Consider the following 21,702-nt stretch of genomic DNA (forward strand, 5'->3'; position numbering starts at 1 on the left):
GTAAGTTTGGGCCTTTTGTTTCTTTCAGCGTTCTAGTCTTTAGAAACACAAATCTGGAAACCAGGCCCTCCACATGGTACAGTCCTTGTTTTGAAATAATTCAGCTCACACAGTTGCTTCCCTTGTACCATGGTCTTCCAAGAATTAACCCCTTGCCATTGAAATTGTAATGAGTTGTACTTATGGCTTACTAGCTATAGTCTTAAAGCATAAAAAGTCTTTTAAAAAACTTAGGATGGTTATTTTCCATACCAAAAGCCCTCATAAGAGCTTCAGTGTATTTCTGAAGCCCAAGTAAAACTACAAGTCTTTGAGGACATATTTGGACATGTATTTTTGTCATTGTTCTCTTTGCGGGTGGAGAAGGGGACAGGCCTCGATAGGACTAATCTCTAATAACTACAGGAATGATTGTGCTCTTCATTTTAAACTTATTGTATACTCAGAGCGTATCCTCAGAGAATTCCTCTTGAAGACGACCCCCGATTTATCCAGGCACTATTGAGAGGAAGCCAAGTATTTTAGGCAAAGTTTAAAGCTCCAGCCTTTCATAAAAAACACCCTTCTGTCCCACTGTACGTTCTCTAAGATCTTTCAGTTTGGATCATAGACATCCACGAAAGCTCCCTAGACCCGGGGAGGCCCGGGTGACTGACGCTGACTTCTTTTTAGCGTCTGTTTCCTGCTACACTTCTGGCTCCTGGTCCACATTTCATTAATGATGTAATTTCAGTGACTGCCATTATAGCAGTTGGCAAAGCTTTATAAATACTAAATTGTACGTGGGTTTTCCAACAAACTGGAGACAGGAATAAGAATCCTGAGTAGCCAGAGTCATCTTAGAGAAATCACCTAGCTTCTGGCTTAGAAATGTCTAGCAATTGTTTTAAAAAATTTTTTTTAATTACATAAATAATAAACCACCATGATGAGTTTGTAATGTATCAGTACAAACTTTTCTTTTTCATTTAGCAATTATCCTACCATTTAGAGATTGCATTTGGGTAAATCTGTCCTTCTTTTATTTCTCTATTTTTTCCCAATTTTTTCAGTTTTTTTTTTTTTTTCCTGAATATTCTGAGCATTTTTATTTATCTATTTTTTGTAACTTTATTTTGAGTTTTTATTTTAGGTTTGGGGGTAATGTCAAAGTTTGTTACACAGGTAAACATGTGTCATGGGGGTTCGTTGTACATATTATTTCATCACCCAGGTATTAAGTCCAGAGCCCAGTAATTAATTATCTCTTCTGCTCCTCTCCGTCCTCCCACCCTCCACTCTCCACCCTCAAGTAGACTCCAGTGTCTGTTGTTTCCTTCTTTGTGTTCATAAGTTCTCATCATTTAGCTCCCACTTTATAAGTGAGAACATGTGGTATTTGGTTTTCTGTCCCTGCATTAGTTTGCTGAGGATCATAGCCTCCAGCTCCACCTGTGTTCCCACAAAAGACATGATCTCATTCTTTTTTTATGGCTGCATAGCATTCCATGGTGTATATGGACCGCATTTTCTTTATCCAGTCTATCACTGATGGGCATTTAGGTTGATTCCACATCTTTGCTATTGTGAATAAATGCTGCAGTGAACATTCACATTCGTGTGTCTTTGTGGCAGAATGGTTTTTATTCGTCTGGGTATATACCCAGTAATGGGGTTGCTAGTTCGAATGTAGTTCTGCTTCTAGCTCTTTGAGGAATCATCATACTGCTTTCCACAGTGGTTGAAGTAATTTACACTCCCACCAACAGTGCATAAGTGTTCCCTTTTCTCTACAACCTTACCAGCACCTGTTATTTTTTTGACTTTTTAATAATAGCCATTTTGACTGGTGTGAGATGGTATCTCATTGTGGTTTTGATTTGTATTTCTCTAATGATCAGTGATATTTAACTTTTTTCATATGCTTGTTGGCCACATGTATGTCTTCTTTTGAGAAGTGTCTATTCATGTACTTTGCCCACTTTTTAATGGGGTTGTTTTTCTCTTGTAAATTTAAGTTCCTTATAGATGTTGGATATTAGACCTTTGTCAGATGCATAGTTTGCAAATTTCTTCTTCCATTCTGTAGGAATCTCTTGATAGTTTCTTTTGCTGTGCAGAAGCTCTTAAGTTTAATTATTATAGATCCCACTTGTCAATTTTTGCTTTCGTTTTGATTGCTTTTGGTGTCTTTGTTATGAAATCTTTGCCTGGTTTTATGTCCAGGATGGTATTGCCTAGGTTGTCTTCTAAGGTTTTTATAGTTTGGGGTTTTACATTTAAGTCTTTAATCCATCTTGAGTTGAATTTTGTATATGGTGTAAAGGGGTCCAGCCTTAGTCTTCTGCATATGGCTAGCCGATTATCCCAGTACCATTTATTGAATAGGGAGTCTTTTCCCCATTGCTCGTTTTTGTCAGCTTTGTTGAAGATCACATAGTTGTAGATGTGTGGCCTTATTTTTGGACTGTCCATTTGGTTCCATTGGTCTGTGTGCCTGTTTTTATACCAGTAATTTTTTCAATTTTTTTACACAGGGTCTTACTTTGTGTCACCCAGGCTGCAGTGGGGTGGTGCTATCCCAGCTCACTGCAGCCTTGACCTGGGCTCTGTTGATCCTCCCACCTGAGCCTCCCTTGTAGCTGGGAGTACAGGTGTGCATCACCACACTCGACTAATTTTTTCTATTTTTCGTAGAGACAGGGTCTTGCTATGTCTCCCAGGCTGGTCACAAACTCCTGGACTCAAGCTATCTGCCTACCCACCTTGGCCTCCCAAAATGTTGAGATTACAGATGTGAACCACTGCAACCGGTCCCAGTCCTTCTTTTAAAGTGGAGACACACTTCTTTGGAAGACTCAGCCTATAGGCCCTATAGGACAATCACATTTATTGTGAACTTGGCTTGCTTTCTAAGTACAGCCTTGCTGAGGACCTGGGGGAGAAAAAGAAGCTCCTCGGTTAGGAAACTTGGTGTGGAGTACAGGCTTGGTGGATGGTTTCTACAGGTGGATGGAGTAGGGCAGAGAAAGGGCATTTCACCTCCTATGTGGGATAGGCCCAGAAAGGCATCTGGAGAGATCAGAGGCAAATTTCATTTTGCTGCTTGGCTTAGGCCCCTGCTTGTAGTCTTGACAACCTCATCGTTAGGGCATTATGAGACTACTATTCTGAATCTGGCCACCCCCCCTCCCTACTCATCCTACTTAAAAAGAAAATCTGAGAATGTTGGCATTAGGAATCAGAAGATGAACCCTTCCTTTGTGCCTTCTGGCTTAATCTAGGTCCAAATAACTTTTCTTATGTGATGGCAAGTTGGCAAGACAGATTTCCTCTGGAATATTTCTGTCAAACTGTAGTCTTTGATGCATTCTACATATGAATCAGCCTCTTTGAAATCTATGTTACCTTAAGAAGTTTGGGAATTTTCCTCATTGGTTCTCCATATGTGCCCCAACCACTGTGTCGCCAAGGTGAAGTTACAGAACTGGCCTATGAAGGAGATGATGAACTCAGGGTCTCTCCCATGGTTCGTTGTTGGCTTATGGAAGTAGAGTGGTGAACCAGTGCGCACCCTAGAAGGTAGGGTCCATATCCCATTTCCTCTGCCCAGAGGTGATGGCTTTCTAACTTCCTTCCAGGTTGGCTGGCTCCTCTGGCTGATGGCATGTTGAGGTACATGGGCCAGTGGCAGCGAGGGCATCCGATCCAGAGGGGGCCACTCTAGAGGCCAGGCCACCAGCACCATGGGCCAGTGTGTCACCAAGTGTAAGAATCCCTCATCGACCTTGGGTAGCAAGAATGGAGACCGTGACCCCAGCAACAAGTCACACAGCAGGCGGGGTGCAGGCCACCGTGAGGAGCAGGTACCACCCTGTGGCAAGCCAGGTGGAGATATCCTTGTCAACGGGACCAAGAAGGCCGAGGGTGCCACTGAGGCCTGCCAGCTGCCGACATCCTCGGGAGATGCTGGGAGGGAGTCCAAGTCCAATGCCGAGGAGTCTTCCTTGCAGAGGTTGGAAGAACTGTTCAGGCGCTACAAGGATGAGCGGGAAGATGCAATTTTGGAGGAAGGCATGGAGCGCTTTTGCAATGACCTATGTGTCGACCCCACAGAATTTCGAGTGCTGCTCTTGGCTTGGAAGTTCCAGGCTGCAACCATGTGCAAATTCACCAGGTCAGTCACAAACACTTTGTGTCACCAGGTGAGCAGTGGTGCCCAGCTAGGATAGGACTGGGTTGGCTTCATAGGGTTTTGGGTAAGTTTTTACGTTTTTATTTTTCTGATCAGGTTCTCTAAAGCTTAAATGTTTTGAGCCAAGTTGTGGTTATGATGCTGAGAAGCCCCTCTGAACTCTAAATGTTTAAAATGTATCTCCCTGGCTCTGCAGCAGACCTACTAAATATGAATCTCAGTGGGGAAGGCCCGGGCATTTGGATTTTGATTTTGATAAAGATTCATGTCTGGTTCTAATATGTACCCCATGTTTTTTTTGTGTGTGTGTGTGTGTGCAGAATAATGCCTTTGCCTAATTCATAGGTCAAATTTCAGGCCTATCCTAGCATTATTTGGCAGCTTCTCAGTAACTGGTCACTGCTCATCTTTGCCTTAAATGAGGAATAAGCCAGGGTGAACCAGGTCGCCAAGTTGCTGCTCAGTCCCATTGCTGTCTTGCACCTTTCTTTTCTTTTACTCCTTTACGTGTCAGTTCACTCACTCAATATTTATTGTATGCCCAGCATGTGCCAGGCGCTGTGTGTACCAATACAGTAAGTGCCTCTGGGGAGGGGATGTGCCTCTCTCCCTCCATGAAGCCACTTGCCCTTTCTAGTACTTAGCGTATTGCCCGCCCGCGGCCAGGCCTGTGTGTAACAAAGTCAGTTGGCCTCAGTTACTAAGCAGAAGCTGTGCATATTGTTCTGGTCATGTGTCCCTATAGAATGTGGTTTATAGAGCACAGGGTTATGAATAAGAACTGACTTTGAGACCCAGCCACACAATTTGTAGTTTGCATGCCCCCACCCCAGGAAGGTTACCCTCCAGACCTCAGAGGCCTCACCTCTTCAGCAGATGCTACTGTCCCTGAGAAGATGATCAATGCGAAACCATGCTGTAAGCTGAAAGCATTGTATAGATGTTAAAAATACATAATTTTTGTTTTTTAATGATAGAATTTTGATCTCTGGTGATAGAATTACCCAGGTTCAGAATCCTTGGCTCCAGAAGTCTCCCTTTGCAATCACTAAAAGTGTACCCCAAACAAACAACCCATAGAGAATCAGAAGGGAAGCAGGAAGCCTCCTCTGGAAGGAGAAAGAATCCACAGCTTAATCGCTATTGCAGAGCGGGAAACAGGGCAGGGAGTAGGAGACTTGAGTTTAGCTTTGGGAAGATGAATGAATGAATAAATGAACCATTATCAGCTGCCAACTGTGTGCCAGGCACTGTTAGAAGCAGAATAGTAATTTGTTTAGTCCTCACCAAAACCCTTTGAAGTAAGGTGTTATTTTTACCATTTGACAAATAAGGAAATAGGACTAATTAGTTGAAGGAGTTAGAATTCAAATCCAGACCATCTGGCCTGAAAGCCCTGCTCTTAATCACTATGTATATTGCCTGTAAATAATACAGTTTATAATTATTAATTGTCCTTTTCCTTTCTGTTGCAGGAAGGAGTTTTTTGATGGCTGCAAAGCAATAAGTGCAGACAGCATTGACGGAATCTGTGCACGGTTCCCTAGCCTCTTAACAGAAGCCAAACAAGAGGATAAATTCAAGGATCTCTACCGGTTTACATTTCAGTTTGGCCTGGACTCTGAAGAAGGGCAGCGGTCACTGCATCGGGAAATAGCCATTGCCCTGTGGAAACTAGTCTTTACCCAGAACAATCCTCCGGTATTGGACCAATGGCTAAACTTCCTAACAGAGAACCCCTCGGGGATCAAGGGCATCTCCCGGGACACTTGGAACATGTTCCTTAACTTCACTCAGGTGATTGGCCCTGACCTCAGCAACTACAGTGAAGATGAGGCCTGGCCAAGTCTCTTTGACACCTTTGTGGAGTGGGAAATGGAGCGAAGGAAAAGAGAAGGGGAAGGGAGAGGTGCACTCAGCTCAGGGCCCGAGGGCTTGTGTCCCGAGGAGCAGACTTAATGGCTCTGTCCCAGGAGCAGCAGCAAGGATCTGCCAGCTGCCCTGCAGCCAACAGAGGAATTGGACCATTTTGGAAATTACTGAAGATCCGGATATTTTCTACTTTACACCTTTCTCTGCCTTGTATCTGAAAGGGCTCTAAAATGCTGTATCATGTTTTAGGCACTTTCTTCATTGTTTTGGTTATTTTGGTTATTTCCTTTTTGAGGGGATCTCCCAGAATATTTGAACCTGGTTACATGTTGTGTATGTTTTTTTGAAGCCTTCAGATAGAATAAGCCTGCCATTTCTTGCACAAATTAGGTTTTTTTTTTTTTTTTTTCCCACTAGGGGAGGGCATAGAGCAGGGAGGGGGATGGGACTGTTAGGTTGAATTAACATTACAAAATGATGCAGTGCCAGATCTCAGTTTTCATATTGTTTTTCAGGGCAGGTCTGTACTGTGTGTAGTGCTGTTTACATGGTTGAATTTAGGTTGTAATAATTATTTTTAAAGATTTACACAGATTTGAATAGCAGTGTTAGCTGTTAACCACATTGCATTAATTCCCAGGCGATTTAGAGCTCTTGGAGAGCCAAGGCCAGCCAAGAGCATGTGTAGTCTGGTGACAACCCCCTTTTAAGCTAATTTATCCAGAACCCTGATTTCCCTCACTTCTTGCTCATTCCTTCTTTGACCTTTTGCATTTCATGTTGAGTTTTTCCATCAACATGCTGCACCTGTCAGTCAAGTGAGCATTTTTTAAGAACATGTTGTACTGAGAACCACTTAAGCATTGAATGCAGAGAAAGCAGTGCTACCTCAGTTTTGCTGGAAGTAGACTTCTTTGATAGTTTTCTTTCTTTGATGAAGTTTCTGTATTTTCATGTTGTAAGTGGAAATACTTTTTTTTGTTTGTTTGTTTCATTTACCTTGGAGCCAAAGTTTCTGTTCCTGGTGGTCGGGAAACTGCCTGCCGGCCAACTGACTTGAAGGAAAACTGTGGTATGGAGCTCTGCTTGAATTTTTTTTTTAAATATTTTTATTTTTTTCTTTGAATATCATCAGCTTACTTGTCTGGCAAGGGCAGAAGCCTGGGGTTGGCCTGAACTCTGCCAAACAAATATCAAAGTGTATTTAATAGTTAAATTTGTGCCCTTTCCCTTCTTGCTGCACCCATGTTGTCACTTAACCCCCAGGAGTTATTTATTATCTTTTTGTTAAAGTCAGGCTCATTTGGGGTAATGTGATGACTGTTTAGGTTTACATGACCCTCCTCTCCTTTCCCTACCCCCAAATATGTATATATACATATATAAAATATGTATATATTTTACCTATATAAAATATATATATACACATATATGTATCTATATTCCTTTGTTTCTTTGCCTGCTTATACTGGCCATAAAAGAGGGAGCTGCCTTCAATGTATAAAGTATAAGAAGAGTGCCAGGGAATGCCATAATGGAGGCTTTTGGATCTGAATTTGGACCATTTTCACTAAAGAGAACATGAGTTTTGCTCAGCCCTTTCCTAACAAGAGGGAGGGCCTGGTTCCCCAGACTTCTCCACGCGCTCGCTCCATAAGGCCAGCTTTGGCCAGACTGCCTCAGGGGCCTGAGGAACTGACTCTGGTCCTACCTGGTTTCAGTTAGAGGGTCCTCCTGTTATTTTCCCATTTAAAAAGTATGTCCTCAGAAAACTGTACTGGAAGGATGAGTGGCAGGAACTTGTATAGTTCAGCTGCCAACACTTTGGAACAGATTAAAAAGGGAATCTTTTAAATAAAAACTTATAAAAATATGTATACTCTTGAGGTAATGAGACTTTGTCTATGAAACATTTGGAGGTTTTTCCCCTAACCTAATACCCTGCTGTGTCCCAAGTATGTTTCTCAGCCTGGGCAGGAATTGCATGTTTTGAGTTCCATTGTGAGCAGCCTTAGAGCTCTGGGCTCCCACCTTAAGGGTTATTAAATAGTTTTGGCAGTCAATATTTTTCTTTTTTTTTTTTTTTTTTTTTTTTTGAGGAGGAGTCTCGCTCTGTTGCCCGGACAGGAGTGCAGTGGCCGGATCTCAGCTCACTGCAAGCTCCGCCTCCCGGGTTTACGCCATTCTCCTGCCTCAGCCTCCCGAGTAGCTGGGACTACAGGCGCCCGCCATCTCGCCCGGCTAGTTTTTTTTTGTATTTTTAGTAGAGACGGGGTTTCACCGTGTTAGCCAGGATGGTCTCGATCTCCTGACCTCGCGATCCGCCCGTCTCGGCCTCCCAAAGTGCTGGGATTACAGGCTTGAGCCACCGCACCCGGCCGGCAGTCAATATTTTTCTAAAATTGATATTGACCATAAGGAACATACTTGGAATTTTTTTTTTTTTTTTAATCCTAAAGCTGACAGTTCCTTCTTCAGAGGGGAAATGGGAAACTTTAAGATCATTCACGATATAGTACTGCTAGAAAGCTGGAGGGGGTCTTGGGCCAGATGCCTGGCTTCTGTTCTAGCTAAATAAAGCTCTGGAGTTAAGTCTCCAGGGGTCCCAGCAAGTTCTGTGGGATCAGCTCTAGCTGGGTACCCAGACTGAGGTTTTAAAAAGACTGCTGTTTCATTAAGCCGTTTGCAACTCATTTTCCTTGGTTCTGGATTGGGTAGTGGTTGACTGAGGGAAAAAGCAGGCTGCACTTGGCCAGGTAAGGCCCTTTCCATCCCAGATCAGGGTGTATGAGAGAGAGGTGCGCAAAAGAGGGAGGCAGCCCAGGACCCTGAGTAGAGAAACTAGGTTCCTTCCCCACCCTTTAAGAAGACATTCCGTGCATTAGGTGTACTCGAGTGGTGGGTGGATTTTGTTGTTTTTTAAATTAACTATTTAGCCTCCTCATCCCCCACCAAAAAAGCCATTTAGTTATTTTTTGGTTATATTGATCCATTTGCAAATGAGAAGCCAGAAAAGGGAGCAGTCAGGGAGGGACTTACAAGTTCCTTCCAAGTTTGAGTATTTGATGCCCAGCAAAGATTTCAAGCTTCTGCAGTCACTCTGGGCCAATGCTTGACTCTTTCATGACCACAAGAAATGCAGTTTTTCTGCAAAGGGATCCAAGGTGAGGTGTGTGTAGGGTTTGAAGTTATACTTCTGGGAAATGAAAAGCCTTGTTCCTTTCAACCTAGGAATAGGTTTGCCACTTAATGAGTGGTAAGTCTGTGTAAGAGGCTGAATGTATGCCCCTCAGGTAAGCCAGTACACTCCTTGCTTAGCAATAGAATATCAGGGTGATGTGGAGAGGGGCAGGATGTGGATGCCACTTTGGAAATTGGCAATATCTGAGGACGACAACAAACTGTGTGTTGGGAAATAAGAAACAACTCAGTTTTGACAAATGGCTTTGTAAGCTTTTGTGATGTTCCTTTAGCAATTTATTAGAAAGATGGTGTGAGATGACGTGCTGCATCATGGAATTGCTCTTTCCCCCCATCTTTGCCAAATCTCAATGTATCGTTCTTAACCCTACCTCCTGTAAGGGGCTTTGCTATGCTTCAGCTCGTCATCTCAGCAGCTGAAGTGCTGCCTACCTATGTGAGTTGGGTCCAGGAACCCATGTCTGCCCCTCTGATAAGGGAAGATGAATCTAGAGCTGGGTGAAGATCTAAATTTTAACCAAACTCCTGGGCCCAGGAAAATAACAATTGAAAACATACAAGGCAGTGTTTTCAGTATTAAACTTCCCCAAGGAAGGCACAAACTAGTCTTTTTGGAAAGGGAGAAAGGATTAAGCCACACAGTATTAGTCTTTGAAGCAGTACTGGTCTCCAGGGGCTGGTGCCGAATGCTGGAGGCTGCAGGGTGTGGAACTCCATAGTACACTTGATGGCCTCATGTACTACATACTATGCCAAATTGTATTGAACAGTGGTGGGAAGTTACTGGGATAAGAACTTGTCTAAAAGTTTACAAACCAAAACAGATGTTAGGTCGGTGCAAAAGTAAATTTCTGCCATACTTTATGTATGTTTTTGCCATTAGGTATGGCAAAAACCACAATTACTCTTACACCAACCTATATATTTAGGAGTGTTTGGTTTGCCAGATTCCAAATGAGGTCTTCAGTGCAGTGAAGCCCAAAAGGTAGACTCACTTATGCAATTATAAGGTTAAGGCATGGAAGAAAGCTGCTGCTAGGTTTTTGTTGCCTTTTACTTGACTGCTTTGCTATTTTTCTTGTCTCTCATGTTTGGTTAACTATGACTTGAGCATCTTGGTAACTGACAAAGGTCTTCCTTGGGGGACTTGAACATCTTGGTAAATGATGGGTCTTCCTTGGAGGAGGACTCCAGCAGTATCTTGTTTAAATGACTGAAAGAACTATGAAGGTTGTTGAATTGTGTTAATTGGGACTCATTGACGAAATGCAACATTGATCCTCCTCTTACTCCACAGTGTGTTTTCAGATCATATAAAGCTTCCCATCCACCCCCCTTCAGAGTTTATTCCTATGACAAGCTGTAATTGCATATCCAGTTTAAACTGGACTGGGACTGCATGTTGGTGAAGATCAGCAGGGGTTTTCTCCCTTTTCGAAAGATGAAATAGATTCTTGAGCACTGGTTGCAGAAGCCAAAATAGTTCAAATAGCTTTGCATAACCATTGGGTTCTGCTTCTGATTCAGGTGCTGGGCATCATGTCCTCCCTATTCTTCTCTTCTTGGAAACCCAGCCTATCTCATAGATACCTACTTCTGCCACCCATCCAACTTCCCTGCTCCTTTCAACACAAATCTTGGATATTGCCAAAGGAAGCCATTCAGCAGCTGCTGGGGTTTTTCATTCCCCCGACACGCATACATTTGCTCTGGGAGAAGTGTCTTCCCTCTGACCCTGGTCCCCAGCTCCGTCTGTGATTAATTGCTCTTACCTGTTGCACTAATGAATATGACTCTAGGTTTTAAAGGGGGAATGTGAAGCAATAGGCAAATGGGGCTTGGATGAATTGGTCCCACAGATATACCCTGCCTTAAGCCGCTGAGGTGATGAGTCCACTGCTCATGTGACCCTCCACCTTTGTGGATCCCTCTTGGTTTGTGACCAGTGTGTCTGTTTGTTGAGGTTGTACAAACTTGACAAAAGTTAATACTTTTGTTTGTATTCTCTGCACTGTTGCACTCTCCAAATGGCCCCTTGAGTATTTTTATTGACTTGTTACACACATTTTTGTCTTTGATGTCTACATTTTTCCTTTAATGTTTTTTATTTGGACGGTTATCTGCTGTTGGATTTAATAAATTTGTTTACTTGATTATTGATATTTCTACCAAAAAAAACAACAAAACAAACAGTGACTTTATTCTGGGGCAAAATTTACCCACTGGGAGCTTCTACCAACATAATATTGAGTGACAATTTTTATTCTTTGAAAAACAATCCAGATAAGTACAGGATCCTCAGACTCCAAACATGGGTGTTAACCTCCCACATACCAAGCTTAATAGGGTGGCTTTTGGGGGTCTTAGTGCTGAGAGGCAAAGAGCAAATAAGTCTTCACAGGGCCACTGCCTAAATAGTCTTACCTTAGCAACCGATGTGAATTCTCACGAGGAATAAAAAGCGAAGTTGAGCACGGTGTTAAATGCACGACCCCTAGATTTAACAGTATGGCAGTGATTAAGGCAAAGGAAACGAGCTGTATCTGGCCTAAACTCAAGTGCCACTGCTGTGTGACCTTTGGCAAGTTAGTGACCCTCTAAGTTTCCTTTTACTCATCTGCAAAATTAAAAGGCTCTTGCTTCCATCAGAGTGCTAGGATTTAAAAGTCTTGATAAAGTCCCAATGACACGTAAGTGCTCAAACATTACAAGCTCTTTTAAGGTTGTCCAAAGGAATGTTAGGTGAGTAATGCAGGGAAACCAGAGAATAAGAGAGGGGGGTTGGCATGGTCATACATGACCTTTCACAAGTCACAGCCCCTCTTAGGGGCTTAATTTCCCTCTGTGCCAAATTGGGGATGGGGGAAGAAGCTCAGACTAACGGGATCCCTGGGATTCCCATCTGCCTCTTAACACTCTAGATGTATGATGATTAGACCACTTACGACCCTTAGCTTCCTTCCATTGTATTTTCTGCCTACTTGTTTACATTCAGGAAAGCTCTTGAGTGACCATCTTACACATTTCTTTCATGGAGGCCCTGATGGCCTCCCCAAAGATTCCCAGCCTCATGTTGGTATTTTGTAAAAATAAATAAGTATGGTGGTGGGAGTAGGTGTACTTTTTCTTTTCAGTTGCAGAGGCTCTGGAAGTCATGTCTACATTCTCTGACTAGGGAGAGGTTTCTGAGATTCCTCAATGAACTGGAACTCTTTCTCTTCCTCTGTCATTACTAAGGACAGGACCAGGTGGGGGCTGGAAGGAAATCTAAGGGGTGATGTTTTCCTCACTTAAAAAGTATGCCTCTAAAGCATTCCCCAGTTGGCTCATAGGCTTGTTTCTTCTGTGCTTTGGCACTTCTGCGTTACGGAGCCCAGCCAGAGCCTTACAAATAGGTTTGGGGAATAAAGTGGAAGGATACTGATTTGGGGGCTTGTATAGAGCCTGGGCTATTCAAAGTGCTGTATAGATTACAGCTAAAATCCAATTTTCAATTAGTTGATGGGCAAACAACTTCACTTAGTTACCAGATGAGCTTAACTGCACATGGAATGCTTTCTAGCAAGAAAGGTGCACTGAAGGTAGTGCTCAGGGTCTGAGGAGTATGAAAGTTGCAACACTGGCTTCTTCCCTCCTTTCAAATCCAGTTGCTGAAGCACATGGCTGGATTGGCTCTGGAAGTCATCCTTCTAGCTCTCAGTTTTGACGTAGGTCAAAAAGGGTTAGTCTGCCTGATAAGATTAGGGAGCTTGCCTAACCTCTCCATTTCCTTTCCTTTATGCCAACTTCTGAGGATGCCCTGTCTTAAAAATACAAGGCTCCTACTTGAGTTTAATCTTCTGTCCAGTGTTCTGACCCTTATCCCATCTCTTGACTCAGGGGTGCTGAAAAAGTCCTGGTGGAATGTAGCAGCACCAGTGCAGTCAGCAGCAAAGCATCTTAACTACAGTGTTCTGTAATCCATGCTGATGGGTACTCTGGGCCCTGTGCTTATCTGGAGTGGTGCTGCTAAAACTGCTAGTACATTATAGAGCTATACAATAGAGTGGTACTACTACATGCCAAGACAGCAGAAAACATGAATACTGGCCCTAGTATACACGTGGACTTATATGATAAAGGAGCCTCGTCCTTTATTGGGTAAGTAAAGCTAGATAATTGGGTAAAATTATCTAAATATTTGGGAGTAAGTTATTACATGCCAAAATAAATTCCAAGAAAAATAAGGCTATGAAGTATAGACATTAAATCATTAGAAATATATAAACTTGTCATTGGATCCAGAGATCAGTCAGGGCTTTCTAAGCATAAAAGCAAATAGAAGAAATCACAAAAGACTAAACATAAAATGATGTACCTTAAAAAGCAGACTAAAATTTTGTAATAGTTTATAAATGGACACTATAGTGAATCCATAAGGTGCTCTTAATTCAGTATGGAAAAGGACCTGGCTTCCCAACAGAAAAATGGCAAAGGATATGAACAACTCACTTAGGAAAAATAATTTACCAAAAAGCTTCTGGGGAAAAAAGCAGGATGCTAATCTAAAGGGTATTCAAATAAGTAGAATTAAATATACAATGAAAAACTTAATTGGCAAAAATTTGAAGCAAATCTATGCTAGTAAACAGTAAAAGCCTTTCTGGAGTTAAAAGCTTGTGAGATTTCTTCCTAAAACATCTCCAAGGATGTATGTGCAAGGATATCACCGGCAGCATCATTTGGAAACAACTTCAACGTCAACAGAAGGGACTGCTTTAGAAATTATGGCATACATCAATGCTAGAATATTATACTCTGCTTTTGAATAACAGAATTTCTATCATCATGGAAAAAGTTGATCGATTATAAAATATTGGCAGTCATTGACCATTGATGGTGGGATCAGTTGTGATTTAAATTTTTCTGTATTTTTCAATTTTTCATTAATAGGTTTCCTTCATAATAGGGAAGAGGTTATTTACAGAAAGGGGGGCAAAAGGAAATGAACAACCCCACTATGGGCAAGGAGACCAGAAAATGGGAGTAATGTGTTCAAAGCCTAAACCATGAGTTCTGTAAAGGCCCTTGGAGTTGCTTTCCCCCCATAAGAAGCTGCTTCTCCAGCAGCTGCCTTGGCAGCTCTGCACTGGCTGCCTAGAAGGGTGTGGGAGGAAAAATGCACAAACGCACTTATGAATGGAATGTGTGTTTTGCAAGAGGCCAAGTTGGCAGCTTTGGCTTCCAAAAGGTGGAGCATCAGGCGAAAGAACAGAGTGTGCAGACTGAAGTCTCAGAGGCCTTGTAGTGCAGGCCCATCTCTGCAGAGTTCTGGAGTTGGATCCCTGGGGAAACCTCCAGCCCTACCCTTTCTCCTAAGAAAAAGATGGCCTTGGCTATTATTGGGAGCAAGTGGAGTGCTCTTGGTACAGGGAGATGATCCTTAGTAAAATAGTATGTCATTTATTCAGCACTCAATCTTGACTTTTCCTAGTTTAATCCTCATAAGCTTATGAAGTACTAATTTCCCCCATTTTAAAGGTGAGGAAACAGGCCCAGAGAGGGAAAATAATTCACACATAGTGCATCACTGTGTCATTTTCCACAAATGTCTCAATAATCAAAAGTAGTTATTTCCTCATTTTATACAGCTGTGGAAATAGCCTCAAATGAGGTTAAGTAACTTGCCCCAAAATACTCAGGTGTGTGTGGGAGGTGAAGCTCCAACCCAGGCCTGTTCATATTTAAGGCAGGCACTTAATTTGTCTCTCAAGACTTCAGCCTCAAGAGGTAAACAGCAGCTAAGCTCTCACAGCTTTGGAGCTCAGCTGGGCAGGAAGGAACCCAGCAACACTTGTCAGTTTCAAGTTCTCAGGGCCTTGCAGCAGAAGTTGGCAGTTCACCTAGGGAACTTTCCTCCTGATGAAGGGACTTGAATCAAGTTGCAGTGTCTGACCCCAAGTCAAGCTCTTCAGTTCTGGTTCCATATAGGTTCTTAAAGAAGCTACATTTAAACTTTCATATAGGACCAGATCTTATGAAACTACATTTACAGGAAACACTGCTCCAACTGCCCAACCCTAAGAGTTAATTTTAAGTAGAATTATCTTTTTCTTCTTTTCTTCTCCTGACAGCAGCTGTTAAGAATTATTTTCCAATTATAAAAGCAATGTATGTTGAATGTTTAAAAAAAAAATCGAGTCTACAACAGAAAAGCATTTGTTAAAACCTAATTTGTCAATGCCACTAGCCATAGATAAATACTGTTAACATTTTGGCATATAGCTTTGCAGGTTTTGTTAGAAGCCTATGTATAACTTTGTATATTTTCTTCTACAAAAGTGGACTCAAACTACATGCTATTCTGTATCCCTCCAGACTTCATACAACAAATAATATACAGTACTGTGAAATCTGTAATCCTCTGGGATACATACCATTATTCCAGACACAGAAATGTTAAGTAATTTATTCAAGTTCACACAGCTAATGATTTAAAAAGCTGGGATTCAAAGTCAAGCATTCTGGATCTAGAGGTCTACTGCCTCTTCTTGAAGATCTCTTTCACTGAAGATTTTATTTACTCTCTCTCACACACACACACACTTTAGAACTGGCTACCTAGAACTCCATTGTAATAACCCTGTGATATCTCCTTCATTACATGTTTTTGTGTAACGATCCTAGTACCCTAGGACAATGCTATAGAATTACAGGGTCTCAGTGTATGGAGCAATTTACGAGGTTTTTGGGTACGATACATACTGTATGCCAGGTTCATCTTTTCTGGAGGGCAGTTAATATCTCTACTAGTTTTGGAATTGGGTGCCTATGCCCCATGTCCTTTCCAACACAGATTGTTACCAGTTTGAGAGTTGATTAAAACGGCTTTTACTGAATTTCAAGTTTCCAGTTCCTAGGGGGAGAGATGGTGTGATGGAGGCACCTACTGGTGAGGGGTGGCACTGCAGTCATGTTCTGAAGGGAAGGATTCCTAAACGTGGAATGGAAGGGGTTTCCAGGGCTGCTTAAAAAAACTAAAAGAATCTTCCACTCCATTGCCTGGTGGACTTGCCAGATTTTTCAGTTCAGCCTATCATTGCCCTTCAATTTTATAAGAGCTGTCAATAAGAAAAGTTTAAAGAAATTTGCTTCACAGACATTACAACTTTGACAAATTGCCTAATTGGCTGGTTTTCTGCAGAGAAGGAGTCCTCTTGGTTTCCTTATCAGAATATACCACGTAATAGGGGTGCTACATGGAGTGAGTACCTGCTACCACGCCTATGCACATAAATTCAATGACACAAAGAAACAATCTGTGGACACCCCCATACTATGCTTGAACTTTAGGCATTTATTGAAAACTTATACATGCCATATAAACAAATTAAACTCATTTAGCTGCTACACCAAGTTTCTACAAAAGCTGTCTGCTGATTGGAGAGACTACAGCCTGACCACATTCTTTGCCATTGCCTACAAGGGGTAAGAAATGGCACATGAAAACATGGCAGGCCGACTCATGATCACAGGCCTGAGATGGTGCTTTCTTCTTCCTCTTTTATTCCCATCAGTCCTAGGCCAGAGAGTGAACCATGAGTGCTGCAATAAATGAGAAACAAAGGTAGGTTTTTATCCATAAGGTTGAATGAATGGTTATAAATGCCTAGTTGGAGAAGATGTTTTTCCAAGTACGTGTGTGTGTGTGCCATGGGGCAAGGGCAGGAAGGTTTATGGAAAGCTGCCTGCTGAAGATAGTTTAATGGAAAAAGCACTGATGAGTCTCAGAGGTCTAGATTCAAATCCTGCCTTTACCAATTAGGAGATATGAGGCATATCTCGAAAACTATGAACTAGTTACTCCCTCACAGGGATTTTGGTGAAGACTATCGGCAATAGCAAACATACACTGAGCACTTACTACATGCCAAGAATTGTTCTAAACACTTCTCTCATTTAATCCTCAAAACAGCTCACTGATGTAGGTACAAGTGTTATCCTCATTTAAAAAATAAGCTCATAGACATTATATGACTTGCTCAAGTCACACTGTTAAGTGACAGAACCAGGATATCAATAATAGCACTCTGTCATTAGAGCCCTTACAAGTTGCTGTTAAAGTGTCTTAGTCTTTGTTCATTCCATACTTTTGTAGCACCTGCTAGGTGCCGGGGGCTGTTTAAAAAACGTTGCAAAACATTAACTTATTTAATAATGTTTGTTGTAAAAAACCTGGCATGGTGCTTTGAATTTAGGAGCCATTCAATACTTGTTAGTTCCCTGCCACCTTGTAATGCATATTCATGAAACCGGGTTAGAGTTGAGGAGCTCTCTGAGGCAAAGCAGGTAGAAATGAGGAAAGACAAACACAGAATCTGTCTCCACCTGATGTCTGAACTTAAACATTCAAACACTAGACTTTTGTGTATGGAGAACTAGAGCTTTGAGGGCAGGAGAGTTGCTTTGGAGTCAGACACACCATCAGGGTACAAGTCCTGACTATGCACTTACTAGCTGTGTGACCCTAGGAAAATTGCTTAATCTGAGACTTTTTCTCCACTTGTTAAATAAAGATTCTAACAACCTCAACCAAAAATGCATATAAAGGCATTTAGCACAGTACCTGGGTTTGATAAATTACTGTTGTTTTCAATATTAATTTAAGAAGCTACCAAAAATGTAAGGATTAAGAGCTGCATCAAGACCCCAGCCTAAGGAAACCTTCTATTGTTTTTGCTATTCCTTTTTCCCAATGTTTCCCAAGAGTATCTGCTGCCATCACGGACACAGCTGCACAAACAAGGCCCAGAGAAGTCAGTCACACAGCAAGCTTCTACAGCTTGGGGAAATGCATGCTACTGCTGCTGAGTTTGATCAGTATGTCCACAGAAATCAGAATGTGACTTTTAAAGGATAGGAGTAGTTTAGGTTCTTCACCACAGGATTTGCTGCTTCCAGAGGGGCTTAATTCTCCTAACTTGTCAAACTTATCTTGGGATCTTTGTCTCAGTTACAACTTAAGTGTTTTTGCTCCCTGACCCCAGCACTTCCTCTTCTGGCTTCACCCTCTGTGGAACATCCAGGAAGAACAATGATTTGGGCTACTCTTGACTTGGTTTACCTAAACAATGGTGGACTGCAATTTAAGTATTCTACGTGGGAACATGAAAACCCAGTCCACCTACCACCATAACACTGCCCCTGAGGAGCTACCTAAGGACAAGTCTGTCTGTTCCCCAGAGCCCACATCTTAACCAAAAAGCTTTTACTGGCAACTTGTGGTCACTTTTTACCCTGTTCCTATTAGCTTACCCACAAGCCTGTTTAAAGTATGTTGGTCGAAGATGTTTTTTTCCCCCTCAATGTAAACACCTAATACTTGTTTCTGCTTTTCAGAGAAAACAGTTCTTTCAACCTACCCAGTAGGTAGACCATCTCCCTAATGGCCCTCAGATGCATGTTACAATAACTTTATGCTAGGTGATGAATTTCTGATCCAGCTTCAAGGCCAGAGGTATTCATGCTCTATCAACTCCTAGAATGTCAGAATTTTTTTTTTTTTTTTTTTTTTTTTTTTTTTTTTTTGAGACAAGAGTCTCAGTCTGTATGTAGCCCAAGCTGGAGTGCAGTGGCGCAATTTCAGCTCACTGCAACCTCTGCCTCCTGGGTTCAAGTGATTCTCGTGTCTCAGCCTCCCAAGTAGTTGGGATCACAGGCCCACAACACCAAGCCTGGCGGGTTTTTGTTTTTTTTTTTTTGCTTTTTTGTATTTTTGGTAGAGACGGGGTCTTGTCATGTTGCCTAGTCTGGTCTTGAACTCCTGAGCTCAAGTGATCTGCTCGCCTTGGCCTCCCAAAGTGCTAGGATTATAGGTATGAGCCACTGTACCTAGCCAGATGTCAGAATCTCAAGGAACTTTTTAAAATTAACACAATCCAAGGTTTTCAGACTGTTCAAAAAAGCTACCATCTTTCCCTCCCTCCCCCAATATACACTCATTCATTTAGCTGCCCACTCACTCATTCCAAAACTGCCCGTCTCTATGCTTTAAGATTTAATATTGGTTTTTCTTTAAAGAAAGGGTTTACAATTAAAAGGGTGTGAAAATCAATTGATTTATTCCAAATCCCTCATGTTACTGAAAGGAAATTGAGATCTATAGCGGGGAAGTAGCTTGGCCACTTGTCAGAGGAGATAGGTGATAAAGCTGGAACTAGACTCAGAGTCCTGCTGCAGTATTTCTCAGGCTTAGAATCAGCAAACCAGGCCCTGTTATCTCTTAAAACAGAGGTGTCAATGGGGAAAAAGGTACAGAAGGCAGGAACACATTCCTCATATGCGGGGAGGTTACACCTAAGCCTAGGGCTTGTTCTGAGACTTTACTTTTTTTACTCAAGTGGGGTTAGCAGCTACTTCTTTCTCCAGAGAGGAGTAAGAAGGACATAAGACCCCTGGTTTTAACTGGGGATAAGTTATCTCCCTGAGGGACCAATAGATGTAGTTATACAAGAGCATATAAATGTGAAATGGGAATACAATGCCTATCTTTTAGAACTGTGAGAATTAAAGAGGTGATTCATGTAAGTCCTCATTATGGACCTAAACATCAGCAAAAGGCTTTTTCTCTAAGAACAGCTGAAATCCAGGGGACAGAGTCCTGAAGGGATACCCTTTCCAGTCCATACCTCTTGGTTCCTGGCAGCAGGATGAGGCAGAGAGTGCCTGGGCACAAGCTGCTGTAGAGCTTTCCAATCTTCCGGCCCCAGCGCCAGGCTGCTATCTTTGGGTGGTCCAGTTTCAGAGTCTGGGATCAAAGCCACGTGTCAATACTCAGCCAGAACACTCTCTCGTTACCTATGGAAGGGCTGCAACACTCTTCCTCCGGGTCTAAGGCTATGGGATTCCAGTAAAGGTTCCAGACAAATCCCTTGTCTAACACTGGAGCCCACACTGCAGGTTCTCTGCTGACCCAGCATCCCCAGGCCTCCAAGTTGGTTTAGGACTTCCTCAGGGGAGGACGGCTACTATCCTTTCCTCCAGATGGGTCTTCTAAGACCCCAAGCTAGGGGAGCCACATTGCTGATGAGGGGTCTAGTCTGGCTTCTGCCATTAAGTCTCTTTGTGACCTTGGGCAAGTGACTTACCAACTCTAGCCCCTACATTTCATCTGCTAAGTATGAGAGATTAGACTAAGACAGGGTTTCCCAAGCTTTAGCCATTCACCTTCTACCTCCACTCTTCTGCTTGTATATCCCTCTAACATTTTTCCATAAAGTGAGTTAATTTCTTCCTTAGCCTTGTCTAACTAATACCATTCACAAAATCACAGTCTCAATGTAGTTGTTGTATACTTTAACAAGTATTAGCAAAACAAGTCCATTCAGATGTCTTAGCTATAATAAAAAGACAAATCCATAATCATAAAAGTGAAGACAACAAAAAAAAAGACCATCTATGACAACCACAATTTATCTTGTGTATGTACCACACTTTGGGAAACCCTAGACTAGATCACTGAATAATTATCCAGCTCTCTGACTTCCTGCCTTGGTCCCTCAAAGTCCCTTGGAGATCTGGAAGACTAAAAACCTAAGTTTAGCAGGTATGGAGGGGGCAAAAATATGAGAGATCTGGGAGAAAAGGAGATGTGGCCAAGACTGGAGGAAGCTGGAGAGTGAAATAAGACTGAGGGCCAGGGTAGAAAAAAAAAAAAAAAAAAAGATTAAAGGATTAAGTGTCACTGAGCAGGACTCTCCTGACATCTTCTCCAAGAAACCTTCACTCACTCACCTGCAAGGCCTCCTGTTCAAAGGGGGGAGGTACAACACGAAGTCCTGCGGGCCGTCTTGATTCAGGTGGTAAGCCTCTGAGCCAGGCATGAAGGTGCCTGGGGGTTAGAGCATGCCTGCCTTTCAGCTTCCAGTCCTTGCCTGTGAGAATGTTGAGGGCACACTGGGCACTGCCAAAACTTTTGAATTCTGAAAGCAAGAACCCCCACCTTGTTATTAAGGGCCAAAAAAGTTGATCCCATCCAAGCTGCCTGGCCAGGGCCATAGGAGGACAGAATCAGTAACTGCTGCCCTGGTCCAGCCCAGGAGGTGAATCTTCCCTTCTCTGACCTCATGTTATTACCATCCCCAGTTTCCTTCCCCAAAGCTACATTCGACAGCATAGACTTACTTAGGAAACAGTATTTTTTCTGCTTTCCATTTTTAAGATCTTTAGGCAAGATCACAGCTTCCAGGCCAAGAAAGAGGCGGGGCTCCTGCAACAGCTGTTCTTTGAAGGTTTCACTCACTCCAAACAGATATATAGAGCCTTGGTTTTCAGAATCTCCTTCCAGCTCATTCACGAGGGTCTCACAATCAAGCGTGAGCTCTGTCACAGGCCTCTGCACCTAACCAAGGAAAGTTGATGTTAGTGGTAGAAAATCAATTTAATCCTCAGGCCTGTTGGATACTAGCAAGTTTTTA

General features: G+C 42.4%; 2 protein-coding genes across 15 annotated transcripts in view; one reads left to right on the forward strand and one right to left on the reverse strand.

The window, feature by feature from the left end:
* Nucleotides 1-7,920, forward strand: part of DCUN1D3 (defective in cullin neddylation 1 domain containing 3) — a 42,846-nt gene extending 34,926 nt beyond the window's left edge. For all 5 annotated transcript variants that reach the window (XM_033217822.1, XM_033217819.1, XM_033217820.1 and 2 more), the window contains 2 exons: nt 3,621-4,156; nt 5,650-7,920. In XM_033217822.1, coding sequence (XP_033073713.1) covers nt 3,726-4,156; nt 5,650-6,133 — 915 coding nt within the window. In that variant the 5' untranslated portion in view covers nt 3,621-3,725 and the 3' untranslated portion in view covers nt 6,134-7,920. The remainder of the gene's footprint in view (nt 1-3,620; nt 4,157-5,649) is intronic.
* An 8,640-nt stretch (nt 7,921-16,560) lies between these two features.
* The window catches only part of REXO5 (RNA exonuclease 5), a 46,140-nt gene continuing 40,998 nt past the window's right edge, over nt 16,561-21,702 (reverse strand). For all 10 annotated transcript variants that reach the window (XM_033217799.1, XM_033217795.1, XM_033217796.1 and 7 more), the window contains 4 exons: nt 21,410-21,626; nt 21,020-21,207; nt 19,915-20,033; nt 16,561-16,831 (listed from right to left, as the gene is read on the reverse strand). In XM_033217799.1, the coding sequence (XP_033073690.1) occupies nt 16,756-16,831; nt 19,915-20,033; nt 21,020-21,207; nt 21,410-21,626 (600 nt within the window). In that variant the 3' untranslated portion in view covers nt 16,561-16,755. The remainder of the gene's footprint in view (nt 16,832-19,914; nt 20,034-21,019; nt 21,208-21,409; nt 21,627-21,702) is intronic.

This window comes from Trachypithecus francoisi, unplaced genomic scaffold, assembly GCF_009764315.1.
Source record: "Trachypithecus francoisi isolate TF-2019V2 unplaced genomic scaffold, Tfra_2.0 Lachesis_group10, whole genome shotgun sequence".
NCBI lineage: Eukaryota > Metazoa > Chordata > Mammalia > Primates > Cercopithecidae > Trachypithecus > Trachypithecus francoisi.